At 42.3% G+C, this 22,011-nt stretch overlaps 1 protein-coding gene across 1 annotated transcript in view; it reads right to left on the reverse strand.

Moving 5' to 3' along the window:
- Window positions 1-3,669: 3,669 nt before the first annotated feature.
- FNDC7 (fibronectin type III domain containing 7) overlaps window positions 3,670-22,011 on the reverse strand; it is a 40,553-nt gene continuing 22,211 nt past the window's right edge. Inside the window, exons 6-13 of the mRNA XM_004388048.2 lie at window positions 18,236-18,490; window positions 16,380-16,637; window positions 15,344-15,598; window positions 13,912-14,166; window positions 11,265-11,525; window positions 6,657-6,686; window positions 3,871-3,936; window positions 3,670-3,795 (exon numbers count right to left, since the gene is read on the reverse strand). Coding sequence (XP_004388105.1) covers window positions 3,728-3,795; window positions 3,871-3,936; window positions 6,657-6,686; window positions 11,265-11,525; window positions 13,912-14,166; window positions 15,344-15,598; window positions 16,380-16,637; window positions 18,236-18,490 — 1,448 coding nt within the window. The 3' untranslated portion in view covers window positions 3,670-3,727. The remainder of the gene's footprint in view (window positions 3,796-3,870; window positions 3,937-6,656; window positions 6,687-11,264; window positions 11,526-13,911; window positions 14,167-15,343; window positions 15,599-16,379; window positions 16,638-18,235; window positions 18,491-22,011) is intronic.

The following is a 22,011-nucleotide window of genomic DNA, read 5'->3' on the forward strand; positions in this document are numbered from 1 at the left end:
ACTTCGGGTCTGTTCCAGTTTCACTTCATCAGCTATGACTGAACGGGTTCAAAGCCCTGCCTCAGGGTAGTTCTGCTGTGAGAGACATCAGTTCGGTACTGTTCTGAGGCTGCTGGTTGAGAACCAGACCAACAGCAAAGGGGGCAGAGCCAGCCAAGAGATGTGCCAGCCCAGAAACGTAAGAGTAAACATCAATTCCCCACCGTGAAACTGTTATTTATGTATAGTTTGCTGTCAACTTTCCATGTGCTACTGCTCTGGGAGTGTCTTGTGTGTTCTGGCTCTGATTAGTTGATGTGATATTATTAGTGACCAACCTATGTGTGCACCACAATAATAAATTTGTATTGTTTAAATAACCAGTGAGTGCTTCACAAATATGGTGTGTGTGTACTGAGCAAGGTTTTCAAGGGAATGGAAGGTGGGAGCTTGGCCTCTTTTAAACCTACTCAAAATGACTCAGCCATTCAGAATAAATGCACACTAAGCATTATTTCCTTCTCCTTTTTCAATTTCAAATCAATTTCCCTCTCCAAAATCAGCTTCTGCTTAGTGTAGCAGGGTAGATCTCCAATCCCTAAGAAAAAGAAAGACATGGCAGTGCAGACTTGCCCTTCTGAAGCGGAGCCCCCATACTCTGGAGGGCTTAATCAAGAGGGAGGAGTGAGGTGAGCTTCCTCCACTACCCTTGAGGAAAATGATCAAGTGTCAGGGAATGACACAGAAAGGTCCCCCTGGGTTGGAAGTTTGACTTGGCTCACACGGAGAGTGGTTATGGCTCACGCATCTGAAGGTCAGGTTCAAGGGCAGCAGTGTGGAAGAGTGGAGCAAGCATGGGCTTCAGCAGCACGCAGACAGATCCACATCCTGCAAATCCTGGCTCTGCCTCTTATTAGTAGTATAACTTCAAATATCTCAATTTCATTGTACTTGTGAGTTGAATATATTATCTCGAACCTCACAACAACTCAGCAAGATGATGATCTTTATTGCCATTTTATAGATGAAGAAACTGAGGCTCTGAGAGGTTAAATAAATCAGGTAAGATGCCAAGATGAGCTAGGATTTGGATTAATTGTACCATATTGCCTACCCTCCCTTGCTCCCTAGTTTTGCATCACTTGGCTGAGCTGTCTTTCTGGTCTCCTTTCTTTCCCTAAACAAGTCACAAAATAAATGTGGATTCCCTGAACATGATGCAGCAGAGTGGAAGGTAAAATCCACCAACACTGGCCAGATATGAAAAATCAACCGTGTATAATCCACAAATTAGATAATCAGCCAAAATAACTAAGGGCTGAATGTACAGGCATTTGAGTTAGGGCAGTGTTATGGATTGAATTGTGTCTTCCCAAAATATGTGTTGTAAGCCTAACCCCTATACCTGTGGTTATAATTCCATTTGGGAATGAGTTTTCTTTGCTGTGTTGAAGAGATGGTATAAATGTAGCGTGTGTCTTAAATCAATCTCTTTCGAGATATAAAAGGGATTAAATAAGCAAGCCAGCAAGCAGAGATGGGGGAAGAGAGAGGCCAAGCTACATGAAGATCGCCCAAGAACAGAAGCTCAAAAGAAACAAGGACCTTCCTCCAGTTTCAATAGAGAGAACCTTACTCTAGAGCTGGCACCCTGAATTCAGACTTCTAGCCTCCTAAACTGTGAGAAAATAGACTTCTGTTCGTGAAAGCCACATACTTGTGGTATTTCTGTTACGGCCCCACTAGATAACTAAGACAGGTAGATAACTTACTCACCGTCTATTATGGCTAAATTGTGTCCGCCACAAAGATATGTTGAAGTCCTAACCCTTGGTATCTGTGAATGTGACCTTGTTTGGAAGTAAGACTTTGTAAATGTTATTTGTTAACATGAGGTCGTACTGAAGTAGGGTGGGACTGGTGTCCTTTTGAAAAGAGAAGAGACACAGACAGACATGGAGGGAAGACAGCCATATGAAGATGGAGGCAGAGATTGGAGAGATGCCGTCAGAAGTCACGGAACACCTGGGTCTGGAAGAGACAAGGAAGGGTCTTCCCCTGGAGACTTCAGAGAGAGCATGGCCCTTCTGACACCCTGAATTTGGACGTCTAGCCTCCGGAACTGTGAGAGAATACATTTCTGTTGTTTTAAGCCACCTGGTTTGTGGTACTTTATTATGGCTGCCCTAGGAAACTAATACACCATTCTATTCCCATGTCTTCACTAATCATTGAGGACTTAATCATGATAACCCAGAGAAATATTTTCCATAGAGACAGCAGGTCTAATCGATGCTACTTGCTTGTTTAGCCCCCTGAGAGTTTGTGTTTGAACTGGTTAACTGTGTGACCTTGGGTGAGTTACTTGACTTCTGGGCCTTATTTTCCTCATCTGTAAAAAGGGGATCATGTTATTACCAACCTCATAGGATTGTTATGAGAATTAAATGAGTTAATATGTGTGGAGCATGTAGTGTGTGCTGTATACTTGTTAAATAAGCTGGCTTTGTATTCACTCAGTCTGCACCACAATGTCTTCTGTGGAATTCTGACCAAAGCAACTGTTAGGTGCCTAGCTAAGCAGACAGCTATTTTATTTTCTGTGCTCTGGTATTTGTAGGACAAGGGTGTACTGGTCCCAGTGCCCTAGTCTCCTGGGACCACAGATCCTGGCCTTCCATTTGGTCTTTGCCCTCGGCTCCTTGACTGTTCCAGACAGCCGTGGAAACAACTCTCTATTGAAAAGGCACGCTCTGCCAGCAACTGGGCTCGGCTCACAGCCTCACGTGGTGGGCTCAGCACACGGCCTCTTGTGGTGGGCTCTGCACTGTAGCCCAGAACACTGTCCCATAATGTTCCTAACTTCAGACATTCTTGGCTTCACAGATATACTTTTGAATAGTCAACATTTTACTGTGTGTGTGTGTCTGTTTCTCAAGTCCTATTTGTACTGGTTTTTAATAAGGTTACCGACATTAGAAGGACAAACGTTTTTCTAGGTAAAACAGATTTATATTATGCATCATTGCCATTCCTGTTCAAAGATGAAAATAGCAGTTACAATCTGAGCGGGGACTACAGACAATAAGATTGAAGATCCACCCCCCACCAGGCATACCAATCTGCCACAGTTGGAGGCTGCCCTTGGCTACCCCTCCATCCGAAGTCTTTGCTCACTCTGAAAGCATGGCTGCAATCCTTCTAGCAACATGCCAGTGGCTCTGCTTTCTCAGATGCTCCCACGGAGGCTTTGACTCAGTGAACCCTGCAAGCAGCTCAGCTTCTCTCCTGACTTGCAATGAGGGAGTTTGTTACTACAGGTTGCCATAGCAGCTGCTGCTGTCCAATCTATGCCTGCACCCAGGCGACGATTTGCCTTCGGATGAGCCCCATCTGTGTTTGGGTGGCTTGGCTTCTTTGCGAGTGACCGTGCCCAGCCTCTGAATGGTTAGCAGGCTGCATTGCAAGGGCTGGTGTTCATGAAACACTCATGAAGCTGGATGTGTTGAAGTTGATGGTGTGTCTGGATGTGAAATCTCAGAAAGAATTTCTGCTAAACTGACTTTTTATGTTTCCAGGATTCTCCTTGTATACTCGGGCAGTCTTTTGGAAGATTTTTTGGGTTTCTGGACCCATTTTTCTCCAGAGCCCTCTTTGCAGCAGATCTTAAACTCCTGAGGACACACCTAGCCTTGCCCTCTGGCAGTTGGGTCAAGAATTGGTCTTCTAAAGGCCACAGGTGCTTTTCCTATACTAGAGGCATTTTGTAGTCTAATAAATCTCTTCCCTCTCTAATCACTAACAACTGAGACAGTTCTGCAAAAGAAGTGAGAAGAATTTTAAAAAATGTCTTTTCTGTTGACTCACATAAATTCACTCTAAATTACTCACTTGTCAAGTTTCTTTTTATCCAAGGCTCACGGTACCATCCTGCATTTCTCTTCCCTCTGTAAATCACTGAAAAGGGCAAGGAAGAAACGAGGCAACGCAATGCATTAGATATGCACACGTTTTCTTAAGATTAAAAAAAAAAGTCCTCAAATTCTCTGAGATTCATATTAGTACTTTGATTTGAAATGCTATTTTTGCAGCACTTCACAGCAATTAAGCAGGAAATTAAGACAATCTGAACTGTTTGAAAGAACAAAGAGAAATAACCAGAAGTTTCTAACTAACCAGGTGATCTTTCTTCTGCTTCATGAAATTAATCCTCCCAAAGATTCTCACTGAGCTCAGGCTACTGACTCAGGACAATCCCCTGGCCAACAAGCTGTGTTCCTTAGGGAGCTCCAAAATTCAACTGATTTGGGGAGTTGTTTAGGGAGAACATGAACATATGCAGCTGCTGAAGGAGTTGCATGGAGGAAACTTCCTTAAAGTTCCCCAGGATGTGCAGGTGATACTGCAACCAAGATGATGGATTGTCCCCCCCAACCCCCGCCCATGGAGTGACGTAAGGCATACAGCCCTCCCTGTCTACCTTCTGCTAAAACCCTGTTGCCTCAAATAGATTGTTTTCCCCTCCATTCAAACCTGCATCAAATTTTCAGAATTAAAATAGCTTTCTTGAATTAGAGCTGGGGTTCTCAAACTTTAGCGTGCATCAGAATCACTTGGAGGGCTTGTTAAAACAAAGATTCCTGGGCTCCACCTCCCAGAATTTCTGATTCAGTAGATCTGGGATGGGGCCGCAGAAACTACATTTCTAAGAAGTTCCCAGGTGATGCTGATGCTTTTGGGCCCAGGGACCACCTGCTGAGAACCATTGACTTAGGGTATTATGAGGCCTAAGGTTAAAATGCAAGCATCTTACTTGGAAGTAGCACATCAAGTGTTAATAACAGATACGTAATATAACGTAGTGTGATATGAACTTAAACTGACCATGAATTAATAACTACCCTGGTGGTGCAGTGGTGAAGAGCTATGGCTGCTAACCAAAAGGTCGGCAGTTTGAATCCACCAGCTGCTCCTTGGAAACCTTATGGGGCAGTTCTACTGCGTCCTATAGGGTCACTATGCATTGGAATTGACTTGACGGCAACAGGTTTGGTTTGGGTTTTTCTTTTTTTTTTGACCATTTGTTAAGTGCTTACTATGGACCTATCATTGTGCCCAATAATTTACACCTCATTTAATCCTCATAATATTTTGTGAGTTTATCATTATTTATCCCAATTTTCAGATGAGGAAATTTAGGCTTAGAAAAAAGCAACTTTCCTAAGGGCAAGTGATAGCAGCAGGATTTGAACCCAGATCTGTCTCTTAAAAATTCCATTCATGCTGTTGAGAAACTTTAGGATAGTTCAAAATTCAAGAAGGCCGGAAGTCTTAGACCCAAAACCTTGGTGAGCTGGCCCAGACTGGGAGGCTCTCCATAGGCTTTACCAGCAGGAAAGCTTCATTCCCACTCATGCCATCTGAAATCAGCCATGTCCGTATTCCCTGGGGGTCTGCCCAAAGCTTCACACCAAGCTGGCCCCTAGAAGAGTGTGGCAGGGATTCCTCATACTACTTGCAGGGTTTGTGTGTGTGTGTGCATGAGCGTGCACACATGCACACACACACACACACACACAGACACACTCACACACACACGGCTCTGTGTGGTCACCCAGTGGGGCACCCAGAATAGCCTGGACAGGATCAGCCCTGAGCAAAACTGAGGTGGCAGTGAGGGTTATCTTTACTGCAACTCTACTTTCAGCACCCCTTTTCCTCCTCGGGGTACACTCACCCATTCAACCGGAAGCAGGCAGACATATTAGCTCCCCACAGGCTTTTAACAGATTCACTCTACCACCTGGCCACTGAAAGTGCAGTCAGACCAGCAGCACAGGCAGCACTGGCATCACTGGGACCTTGTGAGAAATGCAAAGTCTCAGGTCCTCCCCAGATCTATTGAATCAGAATTTGCATTTTAACAAGGTCCATGCACAATAAAGTTTGAGATGCACCGCTCTAAAACAGTAGTTCTCAGCCTTGGCTATGCTTTAGAATTACCTAAGCAGCTTTTAAATATCCTTGATGTCCAGACTTTACATCCGGACCAATGACATCAGACTTTCTGGGGATGGGGCCCAGCCATCAGTTGCTTTTAAGCTCTCAAGGTAGTTCCAACCCTTGAGGTGATTCCAAGTTACGGCCAGGGTTGGAACCACTCTCTGAAGTATGAGGGACTCCGCAGCTCCCTCTCTGGGGAATATTTTCCTGTAGGACGCTGGAAGACTGAAAAGACTTCAGAATCCAGGGGAGTTCATCTCAACTGGCAAAATCTGAGGGAAGGCACTATAATAGGAAAAAGGAGTTATGGGGGGGCAGGAACCCTCACATCACAGAAAGAAAGCATTTGCCTTTCTGATTCATAGAAGAGTGAGCTTTGATTCAGACTTCATTAAAAAAACCCACTGCCGTTAAGTTGATTCCGACTCATAGCAACCCTGTAGAACAGAGCAGAACTGCCTCATAGGGTTTTCAAGGTTGTAAATCTTTATGGAAGCAGACTGCCACATCTTTCTCCCGTGGAGTAGCTGATGGATCCCAATCACCGACCTTTTGGTTAGCAGCTGAGTGCTTTAACCACTGTGCCACCAGGGCTCCTTTCTGACTTCATTAAGACATCTCAAAATGCAACAACAAAATACCTTCCTATTTCATTCATGACAAAAGTGACTTACCCATTCCAAGGGTACTTCCAGAGCAAGTTACTGTAATAAATAAAAACGCATGCATTAAAAATTGATTTATCGATATACTCAAGGTGGTAAAAATATAACTTAAGAAAGAATAAAGGGGAGTGAATTAAAGAATGAATAAGAACTAGCTTGGGTGACACCTACTAGCAATGTGACCTTGGCCAAGTCACTTCACCTTTGTGTGCCTCAGTTTCTTATCTGTAAAGTGGTAAGAATAACAACACCAACATCACAGGATTGTTATAAGGATTAATTGAATTAATATATATAAAGCACTTAGAATAGTGCCTGACACATAAACAAAAAACAAATCTATTGCTGTCTAGTTGATTCTAACTCCTAGCGACCCTGTAGAACAGAGTAGAACTGCCCCATACGGTTTCCGAGGAGCAGCAGGTGGATTTGAATTGCCAATCTTTTGGTTAGCAGCTGAGCTCTTAACCATTGCACCACCAGGGCTCCAGGGCTGGCACATAGCACACAATGAACCCTAGTCGTTATTATTTATTGTCCTGATTACCAGAATAAGCCATCATTGATATTACCATTAAAATGAAAAAAACTCCTAAATGCATGATTTTTACCAGGGAAACTGAGTAAGGGTGGATTCCCACACTTGAGTCAAGATACCCAATCCTTACAAAGGTGAAATAGCTTCAGGCTTGAGATGGCACCCTACCAAAGGGTATCTGACTTCTCACTAAGGACTTCTGGTGGCTGACAAACCATCAGAGGAATGATTCTATGTGTCGAATTGTGCCCACATGGGGCAGGAGAAAGAACAAAAGACTTCCATTACTCACTTACTAGCTGTATGATTATAGGCAAGCACAGAAACTCATGTATTTATTCTTTCTTTTTTTTAAATTTAAAATACATTTGACACCAGCTATGAGTGGCACAATAGTTAAGAGCTCAGCCGCTAACTGAAAAGTCCGCAGTTCAAACCCACCAGTGGCTCCAGTAAAGATCACAGCCTTGGCAACCCTGGGGCAGTTCTACTCTGTCATATAGGGTCACTAGGAATAGGAATCAACTCAAGGGCACCTAAAAACAACATGTGCCAGCTACAGAGAGTCAGAGAAATCACCGTTTAGTAGGGTAGATACCACACATTCAACTCACAGTAATATGGTGTGGTAAAATAACAGTGCTGTGGGGTCATAAAGAGGAGCACTGGTGGCGTGGTGGTTAAAGAACTTGGCTGCTTACCTAAAGGTCATCAGTTCTGCCGCTCACTCTGCGGGAGAAAGAGGTGGCGATCTGCTTTCATAAAGATTTATAGCCTTGGAAACGCTATCGGGGCAGTTCTGCTGTGTCCTTTAAGGTCCCTATGAGTTGGAATCGACTCAATGACAACTAGTTTGAGTTTTTTTTCTTTTTTTGGGAGGGGGGTGGTCGTAAAAGATGGAGGGAGGGGGGTAATTCAGCCTCGAGAGGAGGGGAAATTTGGGCTGATGGAGTTCTATAAGTGGAGGTGGGATGGAATTCCAGGCAAAGAGAAGAGCAACAGCATCAGCTCAGAAGCATGATGTGGTATGGGGTGTGTGTGTGTGTGTGTGGTGTGTCTGGGGTGCAGGTATGTGCGTGTGAATGATTTCCTCGTTACTAGACTAGAGAATAGAGTCCTTCCAGGAGGATGTTACGGAAAAGTCGAGGATCAGGGCATCAGGATTGGAGGAAGACTCATCAACAACCTGCATTGTGCAGATGATACAACCTTGCTTGCTGAAAGCGAAGAGGACTTGAAGCACTTACTGATGAAGAACAAAGACTACAGCCTTCAGTACGGATTACACCTCAACATAAAGAAAACAAAAATCCTCACAACTGGACCAATAAGTAACATCATGACAAACGGAGAAAAGATTGAAGTTGTCAAATATTTCATTTTACTTGGATCCACAATCAGTGCTCATGGAAGCAGCAGTCAAGGAATCACACGATGCATTGCATTGGGCAAATCTGCTGCAAAGGACCTCTTTAAAGTGTTAAAAAGCAAAGATGTCACCTTGAAGATTAAGGTGTGCCTGACCCAAGCCATGGTGTTTTCAATTGCCTCATATGCATGGGAAAGCTGGTCAATGAATAAGGAAGACCAAAGAAGAACCAATGCCTTTGAATTATGGTTTTGGTGAAGAATATTGAATATACCATGGTCTGCCAAAAGAACGAACAAATCTGTCTTGGAAGAAGTACAGCCAAAATGCTCCTTAGAAGCAAGGATGGTGAGATTACATCTCACATACTTTGGACAGGTTATTAGGGGGGATCTGTCCCTGGAGAAGGACATCATGCTTGGTAAAGTAGAGGGTCAACGAAAAAGAGGATGACCCTCACTGAGATGGATTCACACAGTGGCTGCAGCAATGGGCTCAAACGTAACAATGATTGTTAGGATGGCGCAGAATCCAGCAGTGTTTCGTTCGGTTGCACATAGGGTCTCTATGAGTCAGAACCAACTCGACGGCACCTAACAACAACAGGAGGATGTTATGGAAAAGCCTAGAATTGTGCTGTCCAATATGGCAGCCACAAAACAAAACAAAGTAAACTGGGAGACATCTAATCTAGGATGTTAATAATGCTAAAGCTTTACCAGGACTATACAAGATTAATTTTAGCAACAGACTTTTGAGGCATATGTATAACTATATGTAGCTATTGAGCTCTTGAAATATCGCTAGTCCAAACTGAGACATGCTGGAAGTGTAAAACACACACCAGATTTCAAAGACTACAAAAAAAAAGACTAGTATGGGAAGACTAGTATGGGGAAGAAAAAGAATGTAAAAGATCTTACTACTTTTTATATTGTTTACATGTTGGAATGACTATATTTTGGGTATATTGGATTAAAAACTATATTATTAAACTTAATTTCATCTGTTTGCTTTTACATTTTTAATGTGGCTACTAGAAAATTTAAAATTTATGCATATAGTTTGCATTATATTTCGATTGGTGCAGGTGTAGAAAGACAGATTGTGAAAGACCTAGAATGACGTGCTCAGAGAACTACATTTTATCCTATGGAACGATGGAGAACTTTTGAGGATTTTGAAGCATAAAAGTAACACAACTGGATCAGTGTCTTGGAATGATAACTGGTAATAGTATGGAGACTGGAGTGAAGGAAGAAAGAAAGGTAGGACTGGTTCAGCAGTCCAGGGGCTAGGTGGTGAGGGTCTGAAGTACAGCTACAGCTGTGGAAATGAAGACAAGTTGGATTCAATCAGGGAGGTGAACAGGACAGGACTTGGAGACTACGTAGACATGGAGGATGAGGGAAAGGGAAGCTGACTCCGGGGTTTTCAGCTTGTGTACCTGAAACAAGGATGATGTAAGGAATATCAGAAATGTCAGGATGAAAAGATCAGGTGTTCATATTGGCCCTGGGGTTTGCAATGCCTGGGACATCTCCAGGTAGAGAAATCAAGTTGGAATATGGATTTAGAGGTTAGGAGAAGAGAAGGGCTGAAGACAGAGATTTGGGACCCTTGGAGCCTCAGTTTCCTCATTTATAAATTGGAGATAATAAAATCTGTTGAACCTACCTCATATGGTTGTTTTGAGCATTCAATGAAATATTAAATGTGAAAACACTCGATAAATTGTAAAATATTACATAAATGTGTTGGATTATTGTTACTGAGCTTTAAGCTTCTCTGCCTAAGAGCTCATCCTCACTTCCTCCTCTCTCCCCCAAGAACTCATTCCTGTTCCTTCCCACAGGCCATGCTGTAGGCCAGCTTGTCCTGTGCACAAATTAATAAAAAAAACAAAGAATCAGAATATGACAGCCAAGGATAGCGAGAACATCCCCTCAGGAGGAACTGGCCTGGTTCCATCACAGGTGCTATCTTGCCTTTGTGTCACCAACAAATAATTGGAATTCTTAGATCCTAGTTACCAATAAAGGGTTGTGAGCTCCTGTGTTTACCTGCAAAGTTCCAGGGCTTCATCATCTCTTTCCTTTAATTTTAGAAATATATGAAAAATACATGACTGTGCCCTGGGCAAGGCAGCAGAGGGGCTGGAATAAAGAGCAGGAGAATTGCTCATGTGTTTCTGCCAGCTTTGGGGAGATGGCAGTTGCTGACAGCCAGGCTTTGTGATCACAGACTGTCTGCCCACTCACATTTCCAAACCTAGCTTATGACTTATAGTTTTTCCTGATCCTCCAACTCTTTTTCAGTCATAATTCTGAGTCTGTGAAAATAAAGGTTGCAGTCCCTCAATTTCCAACATCCCAGGTGTCTATCATTATCTCTAAGACTATGTTCCAAATCTATCCTCAAATCTCAAAGCAGATAATCATTTTTACTTAGCTTTACTATTCAAGCAGCAAGCATCTGGCCCTTTTTCTCTAGGGGAAGAGAAGCACAGGGAAGGGAGGAGTACCCCTAAATCAAATAATAATAAAGCATCATAATTACAAAGAGGCTTGGGGTCCCCAGAAGCCACAAACAGCCTGGAAATTTCACACTTTTCAAATTTCCTACATAGAAAAGGAGGAGATTGCTCTGAGTCTTAATGCACAGATCTAGTTGGGGGTTGGTTTTAAATAAAGGTCATAACTTGCTCTACCTGAGTATATTTTTTTTGGACAGAAAGTAAGCTTCAGTCCTGTCTCAGCAACTGGAGAGACCATCACGGTATACACATCTCCACAGGGTATCTCCGTGACATCACAGAAGCTGAAGCTGGAGCTGGGGGCACACGTGAAGATGCCTTTGGAGCCATAGAGGTCAGTGCTGTAATTGGCAGAGCCCCTGGAGGCTTGCCAGTAGATCCGGATGCCATTAGGGCCCAGCCTATATAATTTCACCCCCAAAGGGCAGCAGACACCTGAAGAATAAAAACAAACTCCTTTACTACTACAGGGAAAAAAATATCATCAGTTGCCACACAGTTGACTCCAACTCATGGCAACCCCATGTGTATTAGAGTAGAACTGTGGTTCTTAGGGTTTCAATGGCTGATTTTTCAGAAGTAGATTGCCAGGCCTTTCTTCTGAGGTGACTCTAGGTGGACTCAAACCTCTACTCTTTCAGTTAGCAGCTGCCAAGTGTGTTAACTGTTTGCACCACCCAGGGACTCCATAGGTAAATACTATAAGTAACCTATTACAAAATAATACGATTAATTAGAGCAAAATTTGAAGAAGTACCCAAATTCTTTCTGTGGCGGGCCACCTGGTCAAAAACCCACGAGTGGGGTGGTGAGTCAGAAAGGTCCACACTTGTCAGATACTCACTGTACATGACTCAGACTTTATGAGTCAAATGTGCAGAATCCTTGGCAAGATCCTTCGTAATACTCTAGTTTCATGTAATTTTAGTGGGATTAAATTTAACTATAATTAATTATAAACAAAAAAAAAACCAGTTGCTGTCAAGTCAGTTCTGACTCATGGCATCCCCATGTGTGCCAGAGTAGAGTTGTGCTCCACAGGGTTTTCAATGGCTGATGTTTTTGGAAGTAGATTGCCAGGCCTTTCTTCCAACCTAACCCTCCAACCTTTAGTTAGCAGCCCAGTGCATTAACCGTTTGTACTATCCAGGGACTCCTATAATTAATTATACTCAGCTTTAATTGAAAAGAGAAATTTTGTTGAGCTGGTGGCATAACACCTTGGGAGCAGTCACTTACCCAACAAGCAGGTGACCAAGCTTTGCTGGTTCATATTTCATATGTGCCAGCTGATTAGATGCCTTTTATTTATTTGTTTCTTTTCTAAAGTTCTTGAGCAGGCCATACATTGAGCAGGCCCTGCCCTGGGGCACAGCCCCAAATGGTAAATTCTAGTAATTAAAATAAAGATTCTATTGTATAATAAAACAAAAAAAGTTCATTTATAGATAATCAGGATCATTTGATTTATTTCTTAAAAAAAAAAAAAAAAACTTTTTCCAGTGTAAAGGTAAGCAATGTGCCATATTCCTACTTATATCAGGATAAGAATTCAACCAGTAAATCTAAAGAAAGATAATGGGCCAAAAGAAAGTATAAACTACCTTACATATGTGTAACACTTTAGAAGTGCTTTTACGTTATGATTTGATTCTCAAAACAAATTTGCAAGGTAAGCTAGGAAGAAATTATTATCCCTATTTTCCTTACCATTAAGGAAGCTGAGAATTGAGGAAGTTAAGGCAATACTGTATAGACTTCTATCTGGCCACTCTTTCCAGTACCCCAGAGATGGCAAAATTATATTTCAATTCTCCCACCCCATATATCCCACGCAAACATAACCAACTGATCATGGACTCTGTCCCATTAAGCCTAGAAGGCATCCTCAGGAGTTTCGTTTTCAAAACAGTGCTCCAGGCAGCCACTTCAGTGGATTAGAATCATACTAGAGGGATCTTATTTGCTAGCCGTACGCCACTTCTCCTTTCTCCTGCTATTCCCTAATGGTTTGGTCTTTGTGAAGAACAAGGTATGATACTGTCCGGAGGCATATGCCTTTGCTCTCTTAGCCTGTTGAAATAAGAAACCATAGAAGGAGTTGGAGTGGCTTAGAAGAGAGAGGTAGTAGTATGGTAATGAGAATTAAAAAATCCAAGCCAAATAAAATGTGTGATCTAATGCTTTCTGAGAACTGTCAGGCTGAGTTACTCTGCACTGCAGATAGTTGTGTCCTATAAAAACATGTTCTCCCCAAAGGCTAGCGTTGCACCGTCCCTCTTTGTCTCTACTCACTGGCTGTTTTTGCTCAATACAGCTTTGTTCGTGCAGAAACAAACAAAAAACAGGTTCTCCCTTCAGAAAAAGTATATCTGAACCTGTTACCCAGGGAGTTCATTCATCAACTACCAACAGAAGCCTCTGAAGCTTTGAAGTTCTAGCTTATGGGGGGAAACTGTAAACGTTTTAGAAAGTAATCTGAATTTATAATGCAAATTTTCAAGCTAGGTGGAGATACAGCATATTTTAAATGAAAAGAAAGAGTTTAGGCCTGGATTTATAATAGTCAAAGTGATTGTCGACCCTCTAGAGCTAGAGTTTGAAGTCCCTGGTTGATATAAATGGTTAATGTGCTTGGCTGCTGTATAGTCCAAGTCCACCCAGAGGTGTCTTGGAAGAAAGGCCTGGCCATCTACTTTCAAAAAATCAGCCATTGAAAACCCTATGGAGCACAGTTCTACTCTGACACACATGGGGTTGCCATGAGTCAGAATCGACTTGATGGTAACTGGTTTAGAGCTAGAGTTTAGAATTCACTTACTAGAGGAGTAACTTTGGAAGGCACAATCCACAGTCAGCCCAGTGGCACTAATTGCTTTTAATGCCACGGTGTAATTGATGCCACATCTGATGCATCCCAGGAGGCAGTGGTTTTCATGGGTGTGACACTTAGACTGTCCAGCTTGTGACTCCAGCACTGCCACATAGGTTTGGGCACCAGTCCCAAGAGTCCAGCTCACGTTGATGACTGATTGGGTGACCTGGGTTACTGTCAGACTGGCTGGACAGCACGGTGCTTAAATGGGGAAAGAGAGAAAGTATCAGAACTTTACTCCCAACAAGGGTTGTTTGTTAAAAAAAAAAAAAAAAAAAACTATCAAAAACGCTATTTTGCCTGTGTTTCATTCAGTAGCCTGAATTTTTGAAACCTTCAATTGTTAATCGAAATTTCCTTCCTGCTTTTTTCCTCTGATACATCACGTAATACCAACTGTGTATTGTGGGTGATTTTCCTAAGAATGCAGTACACAAATTGGCCATTGGGTAATGCAAGTTCTCACCCACTGTTTTTCTTCACAAGGAAGAAATCCTTTGTTATCCCTTGACTTAATTCCAGCTGGGAATTTCAAAGCAATGGTTATATTCACCTCTACTTGTTCATAGTATTTGCAGTGAAATATATTTTATCTTTCTCATGCATTTCATAATGCATCATTCATTACAGAAACTTGAGATATTCTTAGCCATCTCTGACACTATAGTCAAGTCTCAATTTTTCAGGGACGCATTATATGGGATATAGGTTATTTGGAATCTTCATGAGTGTGTGTTTGGCATTGTCATTATTCTGCTAATTTTTAGGTATTTCAACTTTCATAGTTTAAAGTGCCTTCTTTCCATATCACCTCCCTTGGATATAGGGGAAAATGATGCCCAAAGGCTTAAAGTGATTTCCTAAATTTCATTCACATACAAAACTATATACACTGAAGCAATAACAGCTTTATTTTTCCGAGTCCTTTTACAATGCAGGACTATGCTAACAGCTTCATAGCATTAGTTAATTTAATATTCACAACCACCTTATGCGACCATTATTCTGCTTGTACTGATAAGGAAACTGAAGCTCAAAAATCATTTTTAGAGAAAAATCTGGAAGAGCCCAGTCAAAGAAATCAATAATAGACCAGCTCATTTGGTTACTTGTTAGCTATTCTGACAGACTATGTCATGCGGGAATAGGACTTCAAAGAAATATTTTGCAAAGTTAATATTCCTCCTTTGATGCCAGTGGTTATGAAAACATTAGAGTCTTCTGTTGATAATTTTACATAACCTGTGTCCAGATGTTGAACGTTTTATTTTCTAAGATTGGGACTCTTAATAATGCAATATAATACATTTCTACCACACTTAGGGCAGACCCAATAAGAAAATTCGTGTCTTAGTTCAGGCTGGTGGTTGCTACATACCCATTTCCAGGGGCACACTGAAGCTTGGCAGGCTCCGTCCTGCCTGTGTTTCCGCCACAGCGGTGATGGAGAATGCTGAGCCGCAGGGCAGGCCTGCCAGGGTGCAGGACTCTCCCGTGCTGCTGCACCGATACAGCCCTTTCTCACCTTGGGCAGTCACTGTATAAGTGGCGTCATCATTAGTGGGTCGCCAGTGCACGTTAATCACGGAGAACGCGTCCTTTGAAACATTTTTTATTTCAGGACTACAAGGAGCTAAGAGAATTGAGGTTATTAACTGAAACAGCACAAGTAAAAAATACCACATGTGCCATTTGGTCTAAAGTTGACTTTTTTTCCCCAAATCAGATTGTTATTACTTTCAACCATACCAGGCATGTAGGCCAAATTCACAGAGACTTTGTATGGAAAGTTGTTGACACTGACATATGGTATTGGGTTTCTATAGTGTTGGACTGGCAGGAAAATGTTTAAGAGCATTTTGAACTTCAAAATAAATAAAACAAAAACTCAACAATCTTCAGGGTGTAAATACCGGGCAGACCTTCCAAAAGCAGGAGGAACTAAATGGCTAATGTGATCATTGATGAAACCTTGTACTCTCCCCCATGGTCTCCTTTCCTCCCTCCCACCCCTGTTCTCCTTCTCCCATCTTTGCTTTTGCCTCTACTGAGTCCAACAGGGACTCTAATGGTACCTGCAAAGGGTGGTTAATAGGATTTAGCTTCTTTATAGGTCTTGCTGAACGCCGATCCTGAGGGATATACAACTAGCTGCCATCGAGTCATCTTTGACTCATGGGGACCCCACGTGTGCCAGAGTAGAACTGCGCTCCACAGGTTTTTCAATAACTGATTTTTCAGAAGTAGGTCACCCGGCCTTTCTTCCAAGGTTCCTCTGGGTGTACTCGAAACTCCAACCTTTCAATTAGCAGCTGAGCATATTAACTGTTTGCACCGCCCAGGGACTCCTGTGAGGGCCATAAGTGGGGTGAATCATTCAGACATCAATAAATGAATTAATAGCTGTGCCATACCTGTGGTTATAAATTGGGAGGTACATGACATGTTGCTGCCCCGGACTTCGCTGAATGAATACACCGTGATGTTGTACTTGGTGTTACACTCTAGAGCCGAAAGGGTGCAAGCAGGGGTGGTATCGTTGCACTCAACCACATTGTACCCATCTATAGCCTTAGTTTCATAGAGTTCAGCACCACGAGCAGGAGACCAGACAATCTCTACTCTGTCATTGGACACGAGCACAGGGTGAATGTCACTAGGACAACAGGGAGCTGAAAGCAAGAGCAGATAGAATGGAGGTCAGGACAGAGCAATGCCACCAAAGGGGTCATCAAGATCCTGACCTCCCCATGCCCAGAGCCTCTGCCACTGCCTTCCGCAATTACTGCAGTAACCTCCTACTAGTTGGTCCAGCTTCAATCTTGGCCTAATACCCACTGCATAGAGGAGAAATCTTCAGCATGACATTCAAGATCTAACTTCAGGATCTACTCTAACTTCTCAGATCCTATCAGCCTCCGCAGACACGAAAACAGAAAAAGCTGGGGGGGAGGATGGGAGTATAATTATATTAGAAGATTTAAGGTGAGATCCTAAAAACTAAAAACCAAACCCATTGCCATAGAGTCGACTCTGACTCATAGCGACCCTATAGGACAGAGTAGAACTGCCCATAGGATTTCCAAGGAGCAGCTGGTGGATTCGAACTGTTAACCTTTTGGTTAGTAGCTGAGCTCTTAACCACTGTGCCACCAGGAAAAGATAAGTAAAACATGATCCCTGTCTTGTAGAAATCCAAGCCTAGTGGAGGAGAAAAATAGTAACTGTATTAATGATGTGATAATAATAACGTCTCTTTGGGGACTAAGGTACACCTGACCCAAGCCATGGTATTTTCAATCATCTCATATGCATGCAAAAGCTGGACAATGAATAAGGAAGACTGAAGAAGAATTGATGCCTTTGAATTATGCTGTTGGTGAAGAATATTGAGTATACCATAGACTGCCAGAAGAACGAAAAAAATCTGTCTTGGAAGAAGTGCAGCCAGAATGCTCCTTGGAAGCAAGGATAGTGAGACTTTGTCTCACATACTTTAGGTATGTTATCAGGAGGGACCAGTCCCTGGAGAAGGACATCATGCTTGGTAAAGCAAACGGTTAGCGAAAAAGAGGACGACCCTCAATGAGATGGATTGACACAGTGGCTGCAACAATGGGCTCAAGCATAACAATGATTGTGAGGATGGCACAGGACCAGGCAGTGTTTCGTTCCGTAGTGCACAGGGTCGCTATGAGTCAGAACCGACTCAATGGCACCTAACAAAAACAACAATAATGATACTGATAGAAATAGCTGTGTGGTGCTTTGCCACTTACAAAGATCTTTTCAGATTCACATCTTCATTATTGTTTGTCCCATTTTGCAGAGGAGGGTACTAGGGACTAGTGAGGTGAACATCATTAGCCCATCTTACAAATGAGTTAGCGGTCAAGTTAGGACTTAAACCCAGGCGTCCTACACCAGTTCCCTCCACACCACGATGTCTCTTCGCCATTGCATCTTTGTCACTCTGGTCTCCTTAGCATCTAGCACAGGGCTGAGCTCTGACATCTTTGTGAAGGGTTTACTTTTTCAGAGCAATGTTGAACAACCACACTCTTCCCCCTCTGTTCACTTCCAAGCTATGCATTCTTGTCAAAATCTCCTACTCTGGAAAGAACGTGAGACAAGAAATTCATTTTCTGTTCTTGGCCCTAGAAGGACTCCCAGGTGGTCTATGTAACTCAGTGAGTGCAATAGGTGATCCATTCTGCTGCTGAGTTTAGTGAACTCAGAACTCCCTTTGCAAGCATCAAATGCAACTTACCTGTGGTATAATTGAACACATCACCCAGAGGACTCTGCCCTGCCTTGTTATAGGCAAAAATGCTAATAAAGTAAGTGAAGCCACACTCAGACAGGAAATTGCACTGGGTGAGGGATGTGTTGCAGTGTACTTCCAAGCCATCGTCACTCTTCACAAAGGCCACGTAGTAATCTCCCAACTTGACATTGGGCCAAGCCACAGACAGGTGGCCATGGGGGTCTTCTTGAATTGTCACTCTTCCAGGTGCACAAGCAACTAGGAAATGATAATTAAATAATAAATAATTGTGAGAGCGGTGCAAGAAATTTTCTTTGTATCTTTGCAGTTGTCCAGGACTTCAAGACAACCTAAATCAGCAACTCTGAGCTTTGTAACAGATTGAATTTGGTACATGACATGCAGAACTATGTACCAGAAGCATTAGAAGATTTTCTTTATAGAATCAAAGGCGATGACACAAACAGTACAACAAACTCTAATGACCTGTCCAAATTCTCTTGTTACATGAAATGTTATTTGAAATAATGGACCATCAGAGTTTGATAGTCATTTTATGATATAGGGATTTTCATTGTTAGCATATTTGTTGAAAGATTTGATCTCTACTTGAAATGAAGCAAGTCTGTCCTGAGTGGACTAGAGAATATCCTTGCAGATATCCTTTTTAGAGATAATACTGTTTGTTGTTATTGTGTGCCGTCAAGTATATTCTGACTCATAGCAACTCCATGTGTTACAGAGTAGAACTGCCCTATAGGAGTTTCTTGGCTGTAATCTCTACAGAAGCAGATCACCAGGTCTTTCTCCATTGGAGCTGCTGGATAGGTTGGAACTGCCAACCTTTCGGTTAGCAGACAAGCACTTAACTGTTGTGCCACCAGGGCTCCTTAGAGGTAATAATCCAAAACCAAACTCATTGCTGTCGGGTCGATTGCAACTCATAGAGACCCTATAGAACAGAGTAGAACTGCTGCATGGGGTTTCCAAGGAGCAGCTGGTGGATTCAAACTGCCAACTTTTGGTTTGCAGACAAGCTCTTAGCCACTGTGCTGTCAGGGCTCCAGAGATAATAATAATCATTTACTGTGCTTTTTATTAATGTTTTCTCTAATTGTCCCAATGATTATCCTCATTTATAGATGAGGAAACTGAGGCTCATGGAGGTTAGATGGGTTGCCCAAACACACACAGCTAGAAGGGGATGGAGCTGGTTCTTTCTGATATACAACACAGCTTGCGTATTTGTGCACAAAACCTCGATAGTACGGGAAGTTCAGCTTCCCATATGCTGAAAAACAGAACACATTTTCACACCATTGCATCCTCCAGGGAGCACCATAAACAGACAGTTAAGATACCAGATACTATGGGCAAGAAACAGATCAAGTAGTACATGTAACTCAGTGCAAACTAAGGAAGACATCCTGAGGTGTCCTAACGTTTATCTTACATAATATATGCTAGACTTATCAGCAATAGGCATCTATCACCTTGGTTAAAATTACCTGTTTTTCACATACAACAGGATGAAACACCGCCGGTCATGCGCCATCCTCACGATCATTGTTACACCTGAGCTCATTGTTGCAGCCACTGTGTCATCTCCTTGAAGGTCTTCCTCTTTTTCACTGACCCACCACTTTACTAAGCATGAGGTCCTTCTCCAGGGACTGGTCCCTCCTGATAACATGTCCAAAGTAAGCAAGATGAAGTCTCACCATCCTCACTTCTAAGGAGCATTCTGGCTGCACTTCTTCCAAGACAGATTTGTTTGTTCTTCTAGCAGTTCGTTGTGTATTCAATATTCTTCTCCAACACCATAATTCAAAGGCATCACTTCTTCTTCGGTCTTCCTTTTTCATTGTCCAGCATTCCCTTGCATATGAGGCAATACCATGGCTTGGGTCAGGTGCACTTTAGTCCTTAAAGTGATATCTTTGCTTTTTAACACTTTGAAGAGGTCTTTTGCAGCAGATTTGCCCGATGCAATACGTCGTTTGATTTCCTGACTGCTGCTTCTGTGGGAATTGATTGTGGAACTTCAATATTTTCTCCCTTTATCATGATGTTGCTTATTGGTCCAGTTGTGAGGATTTTTGTTTTCTTTATGTTGAGGTGTAATCCATACTGAAGGCTGTAGTAGTCTTTGATCTTCATCAGTAAGTGCTTCAAGTCTTCTTTGCTTTCTGCAAGCAAGGTTGTGTCATCTGCATAATGCAGGTTGTTAAAGAGTCTTCCTCCAATCCTGATGCCCCACTCTTCTTTATAGAGTTCAGCTTCTCAGATTATTTGCTCAGCATACAGATCGAATAAGTATCGTGAAAAGATAGGACCCTGACACACATCCTTCCTGATTTTAAACCACCCAGGTATCCCCTTGTTCTGTTCGAGTGACTTCTTCTTGGACTATGTACAGTTTCTGCTTGAGCACAGTTAAGTGTTCTGCAATTCCCATTCTTTGCAATGTTATCCATAATTTGTTATGATCCACACAGTCAAATGCCTTTGTATAGTCAATAAAACACAAGTAAACATCTTTCTGGTATTCTCTGCTTTCAGCCAGGATCCATCTGACATCAGCAATGGTATCCCTGGTTCCACGTCCTCTTCTGAATCCAGCTTGAATTTCTGACAGTTCCAGCTCCAATCGTTTTTGAATTACCTTCAACAAAATTTTACTTGCATGTGATATTATTAATGATATTGATCGATAATTTCTGCATTAGGTTGGATCACCTTTCTTTGGGATGGGCACAAATACGGATCTCTTCCAGTCAGTTGGCCAGGTAGCTGTCTTCTAAATTTCTTGGCATAGAGGAGTGAGCACTTCCAGCATTGCGTCCATTTCTTGAAACACTCAGTGGTATTCCACCAATTCCTGAAGCCTTGTTTTTCACCAATGCCTTCAGTGCAGCTTAGATTTCTTCCCTCAATACCATTGGTTCTTGATCATATGCTACCTCCCAAAATGGTTGAACATCGATTAATTCTTTTTGGTATGGTGATGCTATGTACTCCTTCCATCTTTTTTTGATGCTTCCTGCGTCATTCAGTATTTTGCTCATAGAATCCTTCAAGATTGCAACTGTAGGCTTGAATTTTTTTTTTCCCAGTTCTTTCAGCTTGAGAAATGCTGAGTGTTTTCTTCCTTTCGGTTCTCTTCCTTTTGGTTTTCTTCCTTTTGGTTTTCTAACTACTGGTCTTTGCACATTTCATTATAATACTTTACTTTGTCTTTTCTAGCCTCCCTTTGAAATTTTCTGTTCAGCTCTTTTACTTCTTTATTTCTTCCATTTGCTTTAGTTACTCTATGTTCAAGAGCAAGTTTCTGAGTCTCTTCTGACATCTTTTTTGGTCTTTTCTTTCTTGTTGTCTTAGTTACCTAGTGCTGCTGTAACAGAAATACCAAAAGTGGATGACTTTAACAAACAGAAATTTATTCTCTCACAGTCTAGGAGGCTAGAAGTCCGTATTCAGGGCACCAGCTCCGGGGAATTCTTTCTCTCTGTCAGCTTTGGGAGAAGGTCCTTGTCATCAATCTTCCCCTTGTCTAGGAGCTTCTCAGCGCAGGAACCTCAGGTCCGAAGGACTTGCTATGCTTCCAGTGCTGCTTTCTTGGTGGTGTGAGGTCCCCCTATCTCTCTGCTCACTTCTCTCTTTTATATCTCAAAAGAGACTGACTTAAGACATAACCTAATCTTGTAGATTGAGTCCTTCCTCAATTAACGTAACTGCTGATAATCCCACTTCATTAACATCACAGAAGTAGGATTTAC

This window comes from Trichechus manatus, unplaced genomic scaffold (genome assembly GCF_000243295.1).
Source record: "Trichechus manatus latirostris isolate Lorelei unplaced genomic scaffold, TriManLat1.0 scaffold00204, whole genome shotgun sequence".
Taxonomy (NCBI): Eukaryota; Metazoa; Chordata; class Mammalia; order Sirenia; family Trichechidae; genus Trichechus; species Trichechus manatus.